At 37.9% G+C, this 23,310-nt stretch overlaps 1 protein-coding gene across 1 annotated transcript in view; it reads right to left on the reverse strand.

Moving 5' to 3' along the window:
• Positions 1-23,310, reverse strand: part of LOC107190234 (E3 ubiquitin-protein ligase Rnf220-like) — a 126,316-nt gene that overhangs the window by 98,525 nt on the left and 4,481 nt on the right. Inside the window, exons 3-4 of the mRNA XM_015579008.1 lie at positions 19,222-19,504; positions 18,964-19,173 (exon numbers count right to left, since the gene is read on the reverse strand). Of these exons, the coding sequence (XP_015434494.1) occupies positions 18,964-19,173; positions 19,222-19,504 (493 nt within the window). The remainder of the gene's footprint in view (positions 1-18,963; positions 19,174-19,221; positions 19,505-23,310) is intronic.

The following is a 23,310-nucleotide window of genomic DNA, read 5'->3' on the forward strand; positions in this document are numbered from 1 at the left end:
GACAAAAATGCAATACTTGTAATTCAACGAATTACTAACGGAAGCCGGAAAATAGTACGTTTGAAATCTGAAAACGAAAAGGACGAAAAAAACAGCCGATCATTCTACCAACCTTCGGACAGATGCCGGATCGTGTCTTTGACACGGTCGTATCGAAGTAACACGATTAAGTAATTACGGGATTTTTAATCTTGTCCCTCTTTCGTTCACGTTTTGGCGCCGGTCACGAGTCGGCGAAAAAATAAATAAACCTGAAGCCGCGCCGTTTAGGAATTAAATCGCTGATGAAGAGCCGCTCCCGTGTGCTTTTTCTGCCTCTTTTTCCCTACCGGTACCTCTTCGTTCTTCTATCTTTCGCTCTACTCTCGTCTGGTCTAAATCGATAAATTATCCTCGACGAACCAACGTGCTTTCAATCTTGTTACCAGCCTCATCCAACTTGCCGGTTTAAACCAGTCTTTCTTTCTGACAATTAAAAAAATATATATGACCAATTTCAATAACAGCTTCTCTACGAATCTTACTTATGAGTTTAGAAATTTTAGAAACACATTAGGTGAAAAGTTATGCACAATCATTTGTTTTTCGTTAGATCCGTGCCTTGAAACTGTGTCGATGTATGAATTTTCGTTTTAAACTTTCTGTTTTTGTTTGTGAACGTAGTGATGAATTCCAACGGAAAGAAGACAATACAGTAAATCCTCAATGAGTGTTCAAACGCTCCTCGGCACTGAACAGTAAATATTTCATAAACTAATGGCTATTATGCGGCTGAAACAAACATCATTGACTTCAGAATTCCAAGCTCTATCATTATGCTAAACCTCATTAAAAAGTTAACGTTATACCTGAAGACCTGTCCTTGTCAATGCTGAAGAGCCTTTGAACTCTCATCGAGGATTTAATGTAGGTACTATTAAGAAGAGGAATAAAATGGGACGTACGGACGTTATGAAAAAGATGTGATTATGTATGTATTCATGAATTTAGGGCAAACTGCAAGTATATCCATTTTCAATGTTGCAAAATGATACCACGAACTGAATATAAAGGCATTTTGCGAGAATTCAATGGCTCGGTTTTATTCGACGCTCAAAATCAATACTTATCAGGTTTAATAACAGTGTTACCCGTCTCCGCTACGCGTTGCGATTGGTAGCCAACGCTACCGTGAAAGCTCGGCCGGCAGACTAACGCTCTGATTGGTCGGTGTTTATCGTTAATATCTCGTTAACAAAGCCTCCGATAACATTTTTGCTAAAGAAAAAGTTGCTTCAAATCAGCCCAGGAACCTCTCGTTTCCGGATGTCGAAGGTATTTTGAGTCACCATGTCTACGTCCTTAACCGACCATCCAATATCCCTACGTCAGGCTTAGGTCTGCTAGATAGTCTTACTGACGAGTCCACTAGCAGACCCAGGACGAAACGCTCCCTCTCCTTGCCTTTCCATACCTCTAGCCATCGCCGCCGCCAAAAGGGCATTCACTCTATCTACTTGTCAGTTCCATAGTGAGGTTATTGATAAGTGCCTTGTGGATTTTAGCGAGCGTGCAGGTTTAATGTCGTTCAACGTTTGATGCTGGACTTTCCAAAAAGTTGTAGAACAAATGATTGCAGTATACTCTAAACGGCTAGCCTGCTCACGGGTTAATTAATTACATTTTTCCAATTCTTCAAATTGAAATCTATACGTTACAAAAAGGTATAGATATCAAAAACTCTACTTTTCATGTTCAGTATATTTATTAAAAGTATTATCATTTAAAATTTGACTTTAATAGTTACAAAATCTCTTAAGTGTTCCTTCATTGGTGCGTTTACCCTACTTGTGAAATTTTCTGCTAGGTTGTCCAATTAATCAAAGCAGCACCTTACTTACTCACGTACGATTAAATCGAATAAAGACATATGTTTTATGTGAATAATCGGAGCGTGACAGTAATAGGTGGGATAACATTAACAACCGCTGGTAGCACTAACGATAATACCGATGGCAGCAACGAAGGTGTTAGGGGGACGGTAGTCGAAGGTTAGACAGTGACAAACCGCCTTGGCCCGCTGTGATTTCAGTTAATTGTTGGCGAGACCATTTCTCACTCCATGGCTTGGCGTCTGCCTGGGCGACGACGTTGCAAATATTTCTAAAGACGGTACGAGTAAAGGGTTACAGGTGGAACATCTTACTCCGGTAGGCTTATGAGGAGAGGGCACGACCGGTCGCGACCCTCCCCCTCCGATTTTTTCATACTTTGTGAGTTTGTACTCCCCGGTTAGATATGTCATGCGTGAAAGTGAGAAGACGTGTTTCTCAAGCATTTTTGAGAAAATCAGTAAAGAAATTTGATGGTAGCCACCTATACGAGCTCGACGCGTTTTCCACGAACCCCCGTAATTTCGCGGTAACGACACTGATTCATACGAGAACACAGATATGAAAATGAAAAATAGAGAAAACTTTTTTAGCGAAGCATCATAGATTATTTATGGACAGTACTGGTGAAATCAAACGTTAACAAATACCAACAGAGTATATAACGAAGTAGTGGTAGAAGAAATGAGAAAAGAACAAAGTATTGCCTTAGTATTGTAGTTAACCATAAAACGCTGGTTGGCCGCGTGTCCTGGCTAGTCGACCATAGTTATTACGAACGAATATATGACACGTGGTTGTTCCGTATGCCGCCATACGGGCTGATGGTGACAGTTCAATCCGAAGTTCGGCGTTCGGTGGTCAGAAATGCTGCCCGCAAAACCGCACGCGTGATTTCTACGTCTCTCTCTTTGCCGCCGCCAAATCATCGCAGTTTCTCGCCCGGGTCTTTCGATATTCTTCTGTTCTTTTTAAGTTCGTTATTCAAACAATTCCGAACCACGACTTTTGGTCAGTAAACTAAGTTGCAAGTTCACCGCGTATATGATATACAATGTAACTAACTTGAAATGTACAGAATGTCTCACGTAAAGTGTTACAAGCTGTCTTCTCCCAAAATGCTACAGATATCGAAATGAGGTTTGAATTTAAACAGATTTAAAAATTAGTTTGAAATTAAACGGCATAAGGGAGCTAATCTTTTGGAGTACACAAATTTTGGTGGGAGGTGGGCGGTCAGCTACCCGCATAGCTTGTCAAGAAAAAACAGTCTGTGTCAGTTCACAGTGGTGGGAATAACATCATTGCTCGTATCGCATTCGTCGAGGGATTACTCTACTACCCTCCTTATCGAAATAGAGTTTTTCTTGAGAAACGTTCTAGATCCATTTTTTCTTACCAAGCTATCGAATGGTATATTGCAAGTGCAAATCGATCTAAGGGCACTTTCGACCCCCTTATCCTGCTATACCCTTTCTCGAATTCTTTACTCATTATCGGTAAAGAGTATCGCATTTTTTGCTTCCATGAATTTTTCTACAGCCTCCTTCCTTTCTTTTGCAAGTGTGCATTATTGCACCCAAATAATAATAATCGTCTTATATATTTCATGGTGTTTTCTCTAGGGGAGTTATCGCACGTTCCTGAACAGGTAGCTCCGGGAGGGATATTAATTCGTCCGCGGCTTGTACGATGATCGACGCGCGTTTACGGAAATCGTGGTCCAGAACGATGAAGAGGAAATGGAAAGCGGACTGGCACCACAGTTTGCCAATTTCCCGCAGGCGTTGTGCGTAGGTGCGCAACCGGTTAACAGGTTGAGAGATGAAGTGCATGAACGAACGAGATTCGGAGAGAGGTGAAGCGGAGGCTGATGTGCGGTCGAACAGATTAATATGCGTGAGGCTCGCACGCTTCAAACCCCCGCAGGCCCTCTCCTGATCTTCTATCCTTCAGTTTCGCCCACGCCCTGCACCGTCGTCCTTTCATTCTTGCTTCCATTTGCGAAACATACAATACGTGCATGAACACGTAGAACTACGTATGCTCGCGATTGTGCGAGCTACGAGTGGCCTGACCGTTTAGTAATTTCTGTCACGAGTCGAGTGTTCCGCACGGAACGTCAACGCGACCCGTTACTGCAAAACACCTCTCACTCCTTCCGCCTCGTCCACGTACTCACTCCTTCTCTTTCCAATTGCTTACGTATGCACCGAGGTTACGCGCGAATCCGTGGGACGCATCTCTGAGAAAGTTTGTGGTTGCGAATACGTCGCAGATAACGCCTATTGGAGGCTTTCGAAATTGTATTTCGTATTACCTTTTCTCACTACAATGTCCCAATCGATTGCAACGCACGATGAGTGAGCATCTACCACTTTTCAACAATTAAAATCTTTAGCACTAGTCTATAATGATTAAGGACGTCAGGTAAACTGTAAATGACTGTACGTTTATCTGAAGTTACACTGATGGATTACTAGTTTCGATAGTGAATCTCTCAACCCTCGTTCTGGGACCCGATCAATAATTCGATTTACAGAAATTTTTTGTTGTACACTTTCGCAAAAAGTGTGTAAACGTAGCCATTATCTACATGGGCACATTATGCGGGACTATATTAATCTTCGGAACAACCAGCGATTACTTTAAAATATAACCAGCATTTCCAGATATAAAATAATGCCCTCTTAAGCGACGCGAAGTTATCATAATCGATTACTGGAACTGCTTCCACGGAGCGAGCTTCGACGTTATTTGTAACGCGTGACCGGACTGATCGGTGATGATTCAGCTACTTATGAGTCAGCGGAATAGGAATAATAAAATTTTGATTCTTGTTTTCACGTTATGAGTATGGAATTATTTTAATGAAATTTCTAAGGTTCTTCCAATGAAAATGACACCATACGTGACCGTAGTTAAATGTGTTTTAATGTTTAATTTGCACGGGTAATATGCGAACAAGGAAAAGGGTGCGAAGCGAATGTTGTTATACTTTAGTATATTACTATCTATTTACTATTTACTATTTTTGATTGTAATAATCTATTAAAATTTGTACGTGTTACTGAACAAATAATGTTTCTGTTACTTTTGCATTCACCTAAATAACACCGTTGTTATCGGAAAAAGAAAGGCCGATTTCGTTTTGCAGATGCTGACGATTCTGAGGAAATAAAGTAGCATTCTAGTAGCTAAAAATTCACAAAGATCGTAGTCAACGTATTCGGAGTATCAAAACTTGGGCGTAAATGCCTGTACCAACACATAGAAGGACGGTAATTGCAGGCTGCCGGGCTGATGATGTTGAGGCGGTACGCAGACATCCGGTTTGATAGTGAATACATATAAAGTAGTCCGCATGTACGATAAAGGAGAACTCCTCCCTCACCACGCCCAGGTCCTCGCAAAGAGATTCGTACCTCTAGATCCACCCACGTACCAGAGGATACGACTTTCTCTCTCCCACTCTCTCTCCTCGATCTCTCTTTCTCTTTCTTTCCTCTTCACCACCTTCAATACCGACGAGAGAGCTCGTCTAGGAGGCGGAGCATCTATTTCTATCTCGGGCGGAACGTGGGAGATCGTTAAGTGAACGGAGGAGTCACATCGAGTCGCGTCACGACGCTGCAAGGCGAGTAGAAAGAGTAGGAGCACGCGTAGGAGTGTATACTCATAGGTGGGAGAAGCTTCAGTTAGGACGGAGCTAGAGGAGATCGCCATTGCGCTTGCACGTTTCTCCTCTGTAGAAGCGCATACAATCTCGCCTCGCAAACTCCATTGCAACGAACCAGAAATATAGTTTCCAGCCGAGGGGCGGGCAAACAAGAAGAATATACACCATTTCCTTATCCGCTATGACCGCTACCGCGGCGTTGTGAAATCAACGGTGGAGAATATAATGTCAATTCGAAATGGTAGGGGAGAAAGGTGTTTCTCGATTGGTACCAGAGAGAGAAAGAGAGACAAACCCATTTTCTGCGATAAATATAAATTACTTGATTAATTTTTTTCCTTTCCACGTAAAAGTATAGGTAGATGCCGCCAATTCTACGATCCCAATGTTAATTGGAATGTTCGTCGACTGCAAACAGCAGTTCGATTTTAACATACCTACATGGGGTCTAGTTTAACCTTACACCGATCGCGCTGTTGTACAGTGTGTCATTTAATAACGGTGAAAAATTGCCTACGTTTAAAAAAAAGTGCCTAATTTTGATTTGACAACATATCTTTAAATAATGTTTAACATAATGTGCCGACACTACCTTCTGCATTCGGCACTAGAGGTCTGCCGAGTTGACATCTTTCCCGCCACTACCTGACCAAAATAGCTTCGACTCCCGAAAATGAGGGATTCCTGGCATGATTTGAAATAACTTTTTCCTTAGAAAAAATGTTATCCGAGGCGTTGTTAACGAGATATTAACGAAAAACCCCGACCAATCGGAGCGCGAGTCTGCCGGTCAAGTTCCCGCGGTAGCGTTGACTACCAATCACAGCGCGTAACCAACGCTACCACGGGAACTTGACCGGCAAACTGGCGCTCTGATTGGCCGAGGTTTTTCGTTAATATCTCGTTAACAAAGCCTCGGATAACATTTTTTCTAAGGAAAAAGTTATTTCAAATCATGCCAGGAATCCCTCATTTTCGGGAGTCGAAGCTATTTTGGGACACCCTGTATATACGTCCTAAAACACCATCGAATATCCCCGCGCCTAGGAAGCTTTCGCTAGGTAGCCTTACTGACGAGTCCACGTGTATACGTACCTAATACCCTGCAAATTTCAGATCAATTGACACATTTGTTCATGAATTACGACCATAACTATGACTGAATCTATTATTTCTTAAAAGGAAACTTACACTTGCGCTTCTTTTTTAATTTCAGTTACTAGATAATAATCATTTGAATTTTGCAGATGTACTATCATTTTACCATCCCCACTTCGTGATTTATTGTGATCAACAAGAAAACCTACAAAAACTGTGTTTATACATGTATATTATACTCCTACGAAAAGTATCAACTTAAATAAGTATCAACTTATCATTCATAATCGAATGATAATGTACGTGTGCTACCTTTTTGTTCAACAGTGTAATCATGACATATTGTCCTGAAACGTTTAAGACAGTGATACGAAAAAACCAAGTCAGGGGACAGTTTTGGTTCGAATAAGACGCCTGATCGATCGGGTGCAACAGCAGCAGCATAAGGAAACGAGAACAACTGTAGTTAGCTATCGTGGAGCTCCCCACGCTGAATCGAGGCAAGTTGCAGGGTACAAGAGTGGTATATAGATAACTATACAAGAAATACAGCCATGTAGGTAGAAGCGGAGTCCTTTCCATTGCGCAAGGATCCAGGCGGCGGAGTCTTTATCCAATGCACATGCAGCTCGTATATAGAGCTCCGCCTAGTTGGCTGCAGTCGTGAGGAGGAGGACACTACGTCTCACTTATTTTACCGCATGCAGCGGCGCCACCAATGCTGAGCTACCTTCAGCTCTCCTACTTCTTCTTCCGTTCTGGAACCGACTATACAGTTACTCACAAAAGTATCCGCCCACCCCATACGTATAACATATTTTAGATATTTCATTAATGCTGAAGTCAGTATTATCAATTATAATTTATGTTTACCATAAACCTTGATTAATATAGTTTAACTTAAGACACATTAAATTGAGTAATTATACACAGTTTATTTAAAAACGTATTGTTATCCGTCGAAGTACCAAAAGAATGTACATAAAAGTGTCCGCCCAAAGTCAATATTTATTTTACATAAACTTATTTCCAACAAGTTAATATTTTGTTGGATATCTTCGTAATCTTATCATATGTTGTAACCTGTTATATATGAAATGAACTAGTTTTTTTTTTTGTAGATTTCGGTTTGAATTTTTTCCATTCTGTTATTTGGATACTTTGTAGCGTTTATTTAATGAGTGGTCTATGTCACTAAAAATGACACGATATAACTGAATTGATATTACAAGACACTAACAGAAGAAGAAAAGCAAATGAAAACCGTAATCATTTTATCTTGTCATTCTCTGGTAATCGGATTCCTTTGTACATTTTTTCTGTCATGTCGATAAATAACAGTACTTGTTTTTTATAAACTATGTATAATTTTTCAGTTGAATGTATTCTAGTTTAAGGTATATTCATCACAGTTCGCACTGATGTAAATTATAATGAATAATTCGGAATGGAGCATTACTTAAATAAGTAAAATATGTTATACTCAGAGGGTGGGCGGATACATAGCTATATACACCACGCAACGGGAGGAGCGTTCTCGACGTCGCCGCAGTTGCTGCAGCACCTGCTCGTATATAATAAATCGAATGTCTTTCTTCACAGCTATGTACATTCCTTCTTTCCCTCTTTCTCACCCCCTCTCTCTCTCGGGCGCACGAGCACACACCCACTCTTTCTACCGAACAGAAGAAGAGAACAACAATCGGTGGTATAACTTTCACGAAGATGAAACGAGAAATACGGTTTTCATAAAAATGGTTGGTCCGCTTGAAATAGTCGATACATCTTAGATTGAGGTACAAGTATGTCGAAAAATGGTGACCAGTTGAATTTCAATGAATACGAGAGAAATAGTCTATATATTATCATCGGGGTGATCAACGGAGATATCTTACGTTCTCTCATGTGCTTCAAATAAACGGTCCTATGATAACTGAAGGGCCCAACGTAGTCACCACACATTGTGTGAAATCAGGGCTGTTTGATATCACGTTCTCCCTTCCAGGACCGCATACAGCTTAAGTCCCTATCATAAATCATTCGAATGCAAAATAGCCTCAGGTCGTCCGCCTTCGAGTCAATTCGAAACACGCTGACGCTAACATAATAATAAACAATTCAATTAATTCTTGTTAATTTATTGTTCCATCATTAATTTGTTACCGAAAATCACTTCTTCCTGTGCGTAATACATTTAAACTAAATCCAGTACATTCACCAGTCAGCTTTTTAACAGCTGCAAAGCAACCAACAAAGTGGTGAAACACTCAGACCAGTGCTTTTTTCTCGCAAAAATACGTACATTATGAGTACAAACATTCAACTTCGATCTGCATGTCACTTAACTGCTGTTGTGCAAATAATGAGAACAGAAAGAAAAAACTTTAAAATATGTGTATCAAAAAATTGTCGATACATATATCCTTTTAGAAATAAAAAAGTTACAAACTCTGAGAAACTGTAAAATTTAGGAATTAACACTCGATATCCCCTTCTAGTGGCGAAATTCACCGTGCCACGTTTTCTCTATTACCATTATCGCAAATACCCATAGCAAGGTATCGACAACTCATTACGAGGAACTTTCCAGCTGTCCGCAGCGAGAAAAGGCGCGTAACGCGAAACTCATTACGATGCGTGAATAACGAGCCCCAGTGTAGATTACCGGATTACAAACGGACTAGAATTATTAAGTTACAAACGACCAGCATTCCATCGGCTACTGTCCAATCACGAAGTGACGAAAGCAAAAAACTCATTGTGAAATATTTAATAATTTCTAATATACTTGTTATCTCTCCATCTGATTTAACCCTCACCTTCCAATGACCGGGTCAGTAGAGATCCGCTAAACCCCAACGCACACAATGACGAACGAAGCGATATACAGGGTGTTAATAAAAATATAGAACACTTCCAGAGAGTGGATGCCACATGCGAAACTCAGACAAAAATCGAGAATCACGAAATTACGTTCGAGACTTCGTTTCCGAGATATTAAATGTTGAAAATGCAGGCGAAATACGCGTAAAATACATACGTGACACGGCGGTTATTCTACTTGAGAGGCGCGCTCTTCGATTACATCCCGTATTGGTTTCATGCGTTTGATTTTATTTCATTCCGAAATTTTAACTAGGCCATCGATCGATACCGTGTATCAGCAAAGTGTCAACTGTTGTAAGTTGTATAATCCATTGCGTCGGACGCATTTCAACATTTTCAACAATAATTAATAACTCGGAAACGAAGCCTCGAGCGCGATTTCGTCGTTCTTGATTTTCGCGTTAGTTTAGCGAGTAAAATCCACCCTGTGAGAGTGTCACACATTTTTATTAGCACTCTATTTTCCTCTAATATTTTCTTTCAGATTGCAATTAGAAAAAATATATAGCTTGGGCCAATTGCATGAACCACCCTGAATGTGTATTGTGAATATTTACGAAAGAATTGAAGCAAGGTATGATTTATTAAACAGATTAAAACAAAATGGGGTTACTGGCTTTTCGTGAATCTTTTGCTAGAATTCTTTACCAAGCGACAATTAAATTTTATTTTTATTTTCGTGCGGTAGTTGTACGTGCACGGTGTTATGCGCTCCTTTCATAAGTTAGGTGAACACAAAACGCGATACTTTTGATAGGAATTTTTTTCTACGGTTTCGCTTTATTGTTTCGCACGAATGATTGGCAACTGGCTGTACCGTATGCAATGTCGCTGTTGGCTATCATATTCCCTCATCAAATACAAACGAACAAGGGGAGAATGGCCCATAAGGCACCCCTTGTTTCTCTTTGACGATTGAAAAAATGCAATTAAAAATTTGAGCGGTAATATAGGTCAGAGACACGATAGCCCCATCATCAGCCGTCCTTTTCCCTCCCAATGTGTCCAGTATTCGAATTTTCTGAAGTATCTGGAATCGAAACGCATATTCAATGCTTCGATGATACTTCGATTTCAACCACCACTGTTGCCGCCATATTGTAAGCCATGTATGAAATTAAACTATTTGTGGTAGATGAGATGTATTTAATACGCAAACTAGTATTATGTGCACATTAAATTCAAATTTTAACATTAAACACTTTGAAGACAAAATGTGAAAGTGAAACTGTGAGTACGTACGAGAGACACTTCGTGTTTCTATTCATATGTTGCTCAGAATCACCAAAGATCCTCCTTAAAACTTCATGTAAAACTATACTGTGCTCGATGAAGCTGAATAACATTCACTATTGATGGATCGTCGTTTTTTGAAGTCCTCTACGAAGACGTTTAATTAACTTTTTCAGAATGTACATTTGATGTTACCAACTTTATTTGATCGCACTTAATAAATCATAATTGATTGTGCAATTGAATAGGACTTGGCTAACGCGTCTGTTCAATACATTCCCTTTCTACTTACTATCAATATGAATACGTACACATGAATGTACACACCTAGATACTTCCTTGCTAGATGAATTTTTTAAATCAGTTATCCCGAAAACGAAGTATCATAAGAACAAATTTTATTCTATATTTTTTTTATATTTTAGCATGTAGAATGATCTGTCCAGTTTTCCATTCAATTGTATAATAAATTAAAGGACAACATAAATTCCGACGAAAGCACCTTTATGACTTCAGTAACTGTAAAAGAAATCTGGAATCCGTCACTTTGGTGGATTTAACAGTTCTAGTGTTAACGTAAAAACACTTCTAATTTTTATTAAACGCACAAGTATAGCTTATTACAAATTTGTGAAATGTCATTTCGAATGTACTTTAGAAAACGTACTTGAAAAACGACAGACTGGAAGATTCTCAAATATCATTCGTATGACATTTTTCAAAGTTCGTGTGACTGTTCGCTACATGCATATTCAAACATTTTACCCGACCTGTAAGGTTATACGCATTTTCGTCCGCTTGGTCGTCGGTTTCATTAACGCTTCGCGCGTAGGAGCACTTATCCTCATTTGTATTCTAAGAACGAACAGCGAACCATGCCGCAATTTACTAGCACGTTCTACGAATTATTTGGTAATCAAATTTTTCCACCCGCCACCCGTCTCAGGAGAAACGGCCGGAAAAGCGCACGTCGTTCGGACCTTTTACAATGATTTCTCTATTTTACGGTATTTGCGTGAGCGGGCCATTAGGAGTGCCGTGTAAACGTGCCACGAAAAACGATTTGGAGTAGCCCCGACTGCGTTCGCACGAGACACACTGTTAGGAAAACTGATTCTACAGATCGATTAGTGAAAATCTTTATCATTATTAAACTATATTACTGTTTATAGAATGAATATTATTCGCGTCGCTACATTCCTCCCAAACATAATAACAACAGTCCAATTTCTATTTTATGGATTTATATGTATAGATTAAAACGCCGATTACTCGAAGTAAAAAGGAGGCAAATCCATTCGGGTAATCGGTCCAGAAGAATCAAAGTCTAATATAATATTACAAAACGATTAGAAAATAAATAATTTTGAAATCGGTCGTTTACCCACAGCCTAGCCGGTAAGTACCAACAAAGCTCATTTTTATCAGTTTGTTATTTCAATAATTATGATTTATTGAAAAAAGGTTGGCACTATATTTCAGACAGCTGTAGAATCAACAATTAAAAACATTTTCAAAAATCCCTCGACGTACGTTTGTATACCAGTAAAGACTACACGTATCCAAGTGTCAACAAAATCCGAAATGCCACTCCAAAAAGTGTCCGATTTCGCGTGGTATGACCCTTTGAGAACATTATACATAGTAACTCAATAGCGTGACCAGTCTAACGACAAGTTTATAATAATTTAAACTAATTGATAGAAAACAATTTAAATACAATTAAAATGTTCCAAGTATCCAAACAAAGTTAACAATCCATTTTAATAATAAGCATATTACTTTTATAAAATTATAACGAAATAAATTATTTTTATGTTAACAAGTGTCGTCTGGGACACACGAAAATGTGATAGAATATAATATTTATAATTTAAAACTCCACGGAATCTGGCTCAATTAATTCGTGTCACGTCTTTCAATAATTACGCGGAGCAATAACGTGGAAATTAACGTGTAATAACAAAACAATAAAATAAACGACAAACAATCGTTGCTCATTCGTTTTTTTTTGAGTAAATATCTATGAACTGTACACATGAACGATCGACTACAAACTGCGTTTTCACACAAACAGTGGAAAGTGCCTCACAAGCATCACATAAACGACATGAAATCATGGCACTTGCGGTTTGTGTGTAAGCAATTTACTCAAATGTTGCGTACAGAATTTTTTCACGTCATTAAACAGGAAAAGTAGAAGAAAATCCTATAATCCGAATTTTCCCTAACACTACCTGGTCGAAATAGAGGGTTGAAACTTGGCGCAAACGATGTTCTTGACAGTATACTATACCTTTTCATAATATTAGGAAGAAATGGATTTGCAATTATTTGTTTACAACTATTCCAACAAGTTACAACTATTTCCAGGTTAGGAACGTTAAATGACAGTAAAAAGTGTGTGCCTGTGATAAAGATAATTTTCACAAACTTCGATGTTTACAGGTGAAAAATTTAGTAGCGTTAAAGTTACGGTCTAATCTACACGGGATCAGTATAATACCACATTTCTGCAAAAATGATACAGTGCTATTAACGAAAAACGCGAATAACTGCAAAATCCATCCATAATCAGTTCTCTGAATAATATATCGCAGGAATTCGTAAATTTTATACCGAAACGGCATAATATGCGTAAGCAAGGCTCGATGGCACGCACATGAACATGCGGATGCACCGTCGGACCAACAAATGTAGTTTAGTTTGCTGCTGGGAAAAGAGGTAAAATCGTTCCGTTTGGCAGACTATTTGAACGTTTTGCGACGAGTTTATTCGAGTTATCAATTTCCTGACAAATATCTGTATTTCCGTTCCCATGTCTCTCTCTTTCTCGACTCATTCGTTGTCCCTTCTTTTCGCTGTTTTGCGATTACAATACAATCGATTTGATTTCGATGGAAAAATGCACACTGCTTCCCACCAAGCAATCCTTTACCAATCTGACTGCGAGAAGGGTACTCAGTTTAACGAAAACTTCGTAAAAATAATAGGTGTCATTCGTATATTAATTAATAATTTTGTACATTTTATAAAAGCAAGACTACTGTATTAATAAAATTTCGTTACTAAAATTTTCAAATCCCCCAATATGGTTTCTCTGCTTCAAATGTATATGTGCGTATGCATTTAACACGTTGACGTCCGATTTTTAGTCTATAGCCTTATACCTATGTCAATGTGTCTAATTTGTCTATGATTAGTTACTGCATATCACGACGTCCGAAGAATCGTCTAACATAAGTAAGCAAATAATGACGTCTTTTTTCATCGATTCGCCGTGACCACGTAGACTCTGCACACATATGTAGAAAAACTCACACCTTTAAGTCCCTACCCATGAAGCAGATCTGCGACAATGGATGCCAACGTGTTGGAAAACCTTCAGAACGCAATAAACAGTATTTTAACTGACAAAGATGAAAGACAGAAAATATTCCAATCGTCCGACTGTCTATAATAAATAATCCATACGTTCGAAGAATAAAAAATTCCATACCTAATTACGCGGTCTCTTGTGCCATGCTAATAATAGCGGTCATTTTTCCTATGCCATTAGAATCAAATAATGACAGTGTAAATTCACGAATGGTACAGCCAATGAGTATTTACCATGAATCTCTGTCGATCGTGATAATGAGCATACTTCATGCGTAGGTATTGATATATTCCAGCCCCTTCTCGATGTAGCTACCAAAAAGGGTGAACGGCTGTATGAGCAAAACGATGCATCGCTGTGTTTAAAATACATCGAAACGGCCCACGGGCGTACAACAGATCAAATTATTTGCTGATCATTTCACGCTTTTCCCCGCAAATTCTTCAACTCCACGCGCTGATTACACTGTTCGACAAACTTTAACTTTTATCCTACCTCATAACCGTTAAATCGACTTTTCTATTGGATCTTTATGAATTGAATACGAATATGTAAACCGCTTTTTCCCAGCACGTCTTGTTTTTGAAAAATTCAAATTTTTAACGTTGGAGGCATGGTGTAATTTTACAGTAACAGTTCTTCAGTTGTTTCTGACACAAAATAATTCTATCGTCTCTCCCGCACAAAATGATGTAAATCGTTATTATATTATTGATATCTAAATATGCTTAAATAATGATAAGGTCCAAAAGGACACCGAAAACGCACCAATTTTTGTTGATATTCCTCAATTTATTTCAAAATTCTAGGAGAATATCTAACCATAGTATACGATAGACCAGACCTTTCTACTAAGGAAGATGTCAAACGAAGTTACAAAATCTGTTTTGTTTTCAATAGAGAAGCGACATAGTTTCCCTAAACACACGGCGGCGGCAGTGGTACTCCTAGCCTGCCACTCAGCATAACGGAAGCTAAACGCTTGCAGGCAAGGCAAAACAGATTTTGTAACTTCGCTTGACATCTTCCTTAGCAGAAAGGTCTGTTCTATCGTATGCTATGTTTATATTTTCTCCTAGACCCTTAGTTTTTTAAATAAATGTAGGAATATCAGAAAAATTGGTGCATTTTCAGTGTCCTTTTAACTTTGATCATTATTTAAACATATTTAGATGTCTATAATATAATAACAATTTTCATCATTTTGTTTGAGAGAGTCTATAGAATTATTTAGTGTCAAAAGCAACTGCATAACTATTACTGTGAAGCACAAAATACTTCAACAGTTGAAAATTTGCATTTAAAAAAACTTATTTTTTCAAAACCTGGACGTGCTGGGAAAAACGGTTTACGAATTCGTATTCAGCACGTAAAGTTCTATTAGAAACACCCATTGCCGGTTATAAGGTATTTTATGCAATGAACAGTGTTATACCGGGTGTGGCACCTAAAATAGGCCATGTTGTTTTACGTACCATTTATTAAAACGTATTAAGACACGTACAATAACCTCTTTATGGAAGTGTGTAAAAAAAATATGTCTTTCCATTTAAAAAAACGAAGTTGACCTTCATATGACTTCCACAGGTCCACCTATCAAAAAACTATTCACATTGAAGTATGTGCTCCTCGATACCATGCAAGTTTGGTCTGACATATTTTTTGCTATCATTAGTAACAGCCGAGAACTGGGCAAATTTGATTCGAAATGAAAATAAGAATTAACTATGCGAAATAATTTATTTCGGAACTTCATTTTAAATACTGTTATTTAAAGATAAAAATGTTATCGATTCATTTGAAATAATAGCAATTTCGAATATGGAATTATTTTGGTATTTTGCTATTTCAAAAGTGACAGAAGACCACACAAACAGAATTTTATGCAACGTTAAGTTCCCTGTGTAATGCTTACGTGATGTCACAAAGTGAATGTCACCTAATTAACAACAAGGCTACATAGCGATTGTCACAGTCAAAGGACATCGTTATTTTGGCGTCAGTCACGTAAAAAACTAAACTAAAAGGCTGCCTGACGACCAGGTTTCGCGCCTTCGACCTTTACCAACCCTTTTTTTTCTCATCTTGCAATCAAACGAAAATTAGCCTTTGCAATGAGCAGGACGAAAGAGAGGGGAGAGGTGGAGGGGGATAGGGAGGGGGAGAAAGAGAGAGAATGATACACGAATCTCGACCGCAACGCATTTTTCGTCGGTTTTTACACGAGAGAATTTACAAAGCGCACTCTCAGCCGACGGAAGGACGATTCTTCGAGGGTGAAAAAGGAGGTAACGAAAGTTCAGGAATGAAAAATGCTCGTGGAACATTAAGCCTGAGAAAGAGAAGCAAAAAAAACAATCGTCACGAAATTTTAGCCAAAGAAAAATGAATGGCTCTATCTTTTAATAATTAAGACTATACCGAAAAATAAGCAAACACATGGAAGCGAGCTCTGTATGTGCCTTCAGACGTGGCACAGCTGTTACGGCCCTGGGAGTTCAAATAAACGACTTGGGTAGATTAAGCATACAAATCTCCGTCGTTTTTCCTCTGCAGATTCCTATATATGTTTCAGTTGTTCTATGTCTATATAGCGTTTGTCAACTTAGAAAGTATGAAATCCTACGGCCGATGTATTATAAGTATCGAAACGTTCTTCCGTTCATATAATGATAAACATACGTAACTGTAATAAACTATCTTTAAACGTAGATGAAATATAAAGAAAACTTCTTCATGGATTCATAAAAGTATATTCTTTCATAGAATGTTGATTATCATATACCTACAGTAGACAAAAAAAGAGTATTTCTACACTCAGGCCGCATATCGTGAAAATATTAAATAGACAGAAAAGCACATAATGACTAAGAACGTATTGTTTGAAATTTTTGTTCGGGTCCGTCTAGTATCTCATAGCGGGGAATAGTATTTCTTTTATAATTATCTCATCGAACTTAGTTAACCGCAAACACAGAAGAAGAAAGCCGCGTAATGGGTGTAAGCGAGATAGATCATTGCAGGGCTACTGGGTACTGGAAAGCGTGTCGTGTATCGTGTTGATGTCTCAACTACTAACCCAGCATAAAAATTCTCCCCACAATAGCTTGGACCAATGTCAATCGAGATATACGCTTAAAAAAGAAGAACAACGAGCCGGACACATGTTTCTTATGTTTGACTCGATAATCATACCTCGAACCAGACGCGTCTCTTTCATGTTTGGCCCATAAAATCTATCACGAGTCTCACGCGGTATTATAAAGCAGGAGATTAATTCTACACACAATTAGAATTGACACTAAAAAAATCGTTGAGTATGCGACATTAAAAAGTGTCCGGTAATTATTTCGAAAGCCCCCGCCATCTTGGATTTCGATGACTTTCTAATATGTTGTATAAATAAAACATTTTGAACTTTTTCCTTTGCACGTTATCGCCGGTTCGCTTTAGTTTACGAGATATTCGCAAGAAACTGTCGGTACCATTACAGTGAAAGTAAGTCTGCTGTTCAGGGGGCCCACATTCAATGACCTTGCCCTTGACATATGTTGTTAAGGTCACAAACCCAAGTGACCTTCAGCATGTTTTAACCGTTGGTCGTTATTGGTTAAAAAGTTACTAACAAAAAACGTTTGTCCGTGTATTCGTGCTGCCAGTAAGTAGAAAGGGAATACAATGAACAGACGCGTTAACCAAGTCACCATCTAGTGTTAACCATACACCCAATATCCCACCACACACTACCCATTGTTGACCACGTACCCTAAACAGGAAAGTAGTGGTATCTACAGTTCTTTGAAAATGTTGATTACTACAGTATATTAGAAAATCATCGAAATCCAAGATGGCGATAGAATGCTAAATAATTATCAAATATACATAAGAAAGTTATTACATGTATGCACGAGGCAGGTAATAATGAATAATTGCATTTATTACATCGTTGGTAATTGTACTTGATTTTATTGCCGAATAGGCATACCTAACCCAGACCTACAGTATAAAATAATTTCTACGACACCTAAAATATTTAGGTACTCAGGTATCTTAAACAACATACCTGAGAAATTTTCGCCCGCTTTGAGTACTTTATAGGCATTTGTACATCAATTGCATGCACAACTTAATTTGGGCTTAATGAAATTCTTTGATACTATTCAGAATTATAAAATCCAAGGAATATAATCAGCATAAATGTAATGGTAACGCGTAACGAGGAGAAACATTAATTATACTCCACTGTTCTGGTAGGAAAATTTACTTTGTATGGTTTGTGGGCAACATATGAAAGAATATGTGGTACGGACAATGAGAATTATTCGTGGCAAATTCTCGTAAATAGTTTAGAACCTACGACACTGCAAAAAATGAGTTCTACTTTCAAGAACTACTCAAAACAGTACACCCCATACGAGTGAATTAAAAACTTTCGCGGTACTTAATCCATTAATGTTTAGTATTTACTTAATACTTATTTAGATAAATTAATATAAATATCATTTATATTAATTATTATAAATATTATATATATTAATATATCTCTATGATAGTTAAAGCGAATTATTTTAGCATTGCCAGATGCGTGTATGTCTCTGTACATTGTTATTGCATACAATTGAATTAGTAATAAATAATACTAATAAGGATGTACTACTACAGATCTCGCTATAAATCAATTTCGAACTAATTAATAGCAATAACGTTGCACCATAAATTTCAAAAAGGTAAAAGAAACGAACGGTTGGTGGAAAGATAAGCGGTAGAAAAACAATAAAACGTAATAAGCGGAAAGTGTGACTGAGGGTAAAACTTACGTCGATAAGGTCGTCCTTCTTCAGGCGTGGAGCGTTCAGTATTTTCGGAGCCTGGTGTAGCATTAGTGTCACGATCCTCTTCTTCGGGAGTGGTGCCGCGATTAGTAACCGATCCGGTTCCGGGTCCGGTGGGTGATCGACTCGTAGAGCCAGCGGGACTCTGCGGCGCGATATCTTGTCCTGACGCGGTACTCGCACCTCCTCCAACACCTCCGATACTAGTCGTCGCTCCAGAAACAGACACTACCGCGCTTCCACCAGCAGAGCACAGAGACGACGGCGAAAACATGTTCGATATATTCGAAAGGGAACCGATACTAGGCAATCCGGAGCTTGTTACAGGTCCGTTTCCGGTTTCCACTTTCAGGCACTTGCTCGGTGGAGCAAAGGCTGATGGCCCAAGAGGCCGGAATCCACCGAACGGCAAACGGTGATCCAAAGGGTGCAAAAATTGCGGCGGTAAGTGGAGCATATGATGGAGGCCGTAGCCAAGAGAAGCTGCGGTACTGAACGGCACTTGGAGGTCCTTCGAATCAGTCACCTGTACATCAAAATATTACGCATTAGAGATTATGAAATTGCAACAAGGTAATGTCATTAGATTCAATATTAAATTTTCGAAGGACGGTAATTATCTGGAACAGAGGGCCTCAACTCCAATTCTTGTTGAATTCCGGATATACTGTAGAGGATTCTGAGCGACGTGCACTTTGTCTGAGGTGTGGGAAATTCGTGGTTCAAAAGTTATGAGATGAAGAAAATTGTACAGGTTCCATTACGTTTACTTCAATACACATAATAGGTAAGTAGAAACGGAATACAATGAACAGACGCGTTAGCTACGTCACGACCCAGTGTTAACCACGTTAAACTATCAACTCGTTCAGCTTGCACTAAAATAAGAAAGTTTTCTATTATACTTTTTTTTATTTTCCAAAAACTATAACATCGTCCACAGAATAATGTAAACGATATCCACTTTGATATACCGGCGGCGCATTGTGGCGGAAGACCACGTTGAGTCCTTCGGTTATCAATGACTTAGAGAGTAGTTTAGGTGAAACAAATCAGAGAAAGTTAGATATGGTAAGCAGCACGACGTTTCGTTGCCTTAAAGGGATATTCTACCTTCTAGAGCTGTAAAGTACATGTACTTTTTGTACATAAACTGTTCGACATCTTTAACTATTGTTCTAAATTTTTGTGCGTCAGAACAGGAGGAGTTGAAAACAAATTGGGGGTTTCTGGCGTTGAAATGTTCCACCAGAATTATTTGAAATACAAACGGAAAAAGAGATTTTTAATCTGAATAAAAGTGGCCATCTATGGTAATAGATTCATTAACCTTTAGACTGCCAGCAATTTTTCATAAAAAACGTCGTTCTTTTGTCATAAATTTTTGTATGTTTAAAATTTCAGTAAGAAGTACGCAATTTTCATCATTATTTCAAGGTCACGATAGATCGATAGAATATCAAATTCTGACTAAAAATGTGTTGGCCTTCATACGTCCTAAACCTAATAGTTAACGAGATATTTACAAAATAATTTTTAATACGTACTTACTATCTGGAAGCTGTGTTCGAACTGATGCCCCTCAACTTCGATCCAGCGATTTCAATACAGTGATTATTTTGTAAATATCTCGTTAACAAAGCCTCGAATAACATTTTTGCTAAGGAAAGACTTGTTTCAAATCACCTCACGAGTCTCCAATTTCCGGGTCCTCCAACATTTTTGTTCCACCCTGTATACAGGTTCTGGCCGGACGGGTGGTAAATTCGAGGAGGGGCGTGATTCTAGTGAAAAAATAAGTCGCAAATATACAATAGAATTTCTTTATCCGAGGCTTAGTTTTTGAGAAAACTGAATTTGAAGATTCATCTGTAAAGCGTGTGTTCGTACCGGCAATACGTAGAAATGGAGTGCAATGAATAAACAACCGAGCTAGCAGTCAGTTCAAAACTGATTCTCCTAAAAGGTAGTTGCTTTTGCTTTGAAATGTCGAGGGTTACTGGTACAGGATCGCGTTTCTTCAAAAAATATTCCCCTACAGCCCTGTACCCCGCACTATTGGGAAAGAATACTATACTTGTAGGAACAGGGCAACATAGAGAATACTCGTTGAGTGTGCGAATACTCCTCGGCACTGATTATAAGTGTTTTTATTAGGATAAATAATAATAGGCCGAATGAAATTGCATATATTATATTTTGTAGATTATAAAATCCAACAATGCCTGATAACACAAGAACTTCCAAAAATGAACGTGCTTCTCTATTCATACACGTTGGTAAAAGGGACAATTTCTTGAAAATATGTAAATCGATAAATTAACGAACTTCTTCGGTTGTAATAAATATTGCAATAAAGGTTTCGAAGAATCTCAAAAAATACACTGTTATAACATTTCAATAATTTTTATAGGAGCGTACGAACCAACTATTGTGACTGCTTTGGTAGTTCGAATGTTAAACTTAATAAGAATTTCAATCTAACCGTTGTCCATTATACAGACAATGATGATATTACCGCTAATGTTTCGTTCTTATAAACGTTACAAAACAGAACTCGTTGATTTCCATCGAAGCATTCACTACGCCAGTTTAATAGACTCGTCAATCACGGCGAATAGAATGATACAATTGACGGGGGAAAGCTTCAAGTTTTGACGGATTATTATAACACAGTGGTTTCGCATTATTAACAGTATAATGCCATATTGCTTTGGTATTATACGCTATTTCAATGTGCTCCAATGCATACGAATACCCGCATGCTGCAAATGAGATACCCAGTTATATAATGTGATAAGTTTTATCCACGAATTTTGTCGGGCCTGAAATATCGGATTTTCATCAAACCCATATTAACATTACTATGCTTATTAAATATTTAGATAATATTTAATAGTTCCCATCTCACACAAATAGTTCCAATCTTACATAAGATTCTACGTCGAGATTAATGAAAAAAAAACTGAAGCAGAATTTAAATTTTCTCTAAATCAGAATTAAAGACAAGAGGAAACAATTCCAAACCATCGTATGTACCTACTTCCAATATACCTATGATAATATTCAGTCGTAACTGAAATCTCCAGGACTACCACCGAAATAAATTTTTGTAGTGCCATTCAAAAAATTGTACGGATACTTGAAGTTTCAAGCATATGTTTTCCAGTCTACTCCCTATATTCAAATTGTCATTTCCCTATCTTTTCAAATACAGTAATGTCCGCGGAAATAACTGGTTTTTCTTATCCAATGAAAGATATGACATGCCGCATTTATTTCCTGTCATATTACTATGCAATAAAGATATGTAAAAACAGGTAATTTGTGAAAATTAATTCAGTTATAGTTAGAATATTTGTTGACTGTAATTCAGCATTAACCAACCTCTGTTGGCAATACGTCAGAATTTCAAACGGCAAATAGAAACTGATCCGTGTTACATTGTTAAATATTCATTTTTATAATTCTACGAATTTTAAGTTTTTATCATCAACAAGTACAGTTTTTAAGTTATACTGAAAAATCCTGCAGAATTGCCTTATTCTCATTCTTATTATCTCAAAATTCAGTGTCTCTATAAAACACCCGTGATATTTTAAATAGAAATAGAAACGTTCCTCTTTATTACTGGTCGAAAATGGGATGATGATATTTGAACAATGCTTACGCAGTATCAAATCAATATTCACGCACGCATAGCTGTTCCGTTCAGCCTCGTATCATTTTGCTGTACTAATAGACATTTAGAACTCTACCATTTACGAAATATGTTTAATTTTATAAATCGCAGTGAGTATTTTAAAAAATACTGCTTGCTTTGATAACAAACTTTTTCTGACATACACCTTGTCCTTGATCCTTGTTCTTTTAGATTTATTATTTTCTTTCCAGTTGTATACATTTTATTACTGTGTTTGTTGTTTCCCAGAAAATCTTTTAATTAATTTCTTTACATTTTTACGTCACCTGGGGTATTTTTATCAATTCCGATGTTTTGTGTACGTAACGCAGCACGTATTGTCTTATTTATTTCATGTATAAATAAAAACTTTTTTACGAATGATTTAATGTTTATGAAGGCTGGATAAAGTTCAGCCGAATTATGAAATCTTACACAAATATTGTGATGTACATTCCCGAGTAAGTAGTAACGAATTGCAAATTAATTAGTCGCATTGCACCACCTCAATTGAAATATTATTGAAAACATGTTGTAGCATAAACTTTGCGCTCTTAATTATGGCCAAGTTTAATGCAGTTTTTAACGGAACACCGAACGAAAAAGAACGAAGAGAAAAATCGTTGGTAGAAATGTGGTGCCAATAGATT

This window comes from Dufourea novaeangliae, unplaced genomic scaffold (assembly GCF_001272555.1).
Source record: "Dufourea novaeangliae isolate 0120121106 unplaced genomic scaffold, ASM127255v1 scaffold168, whole genome shotgun sequence".
NCBI classification, from domain to species: Eukaryota; Metazoa; Arthropoda; class Insecta; order Hymenoptera; family Halictidae; genus Dufourea; species Dufourea novaeangliae.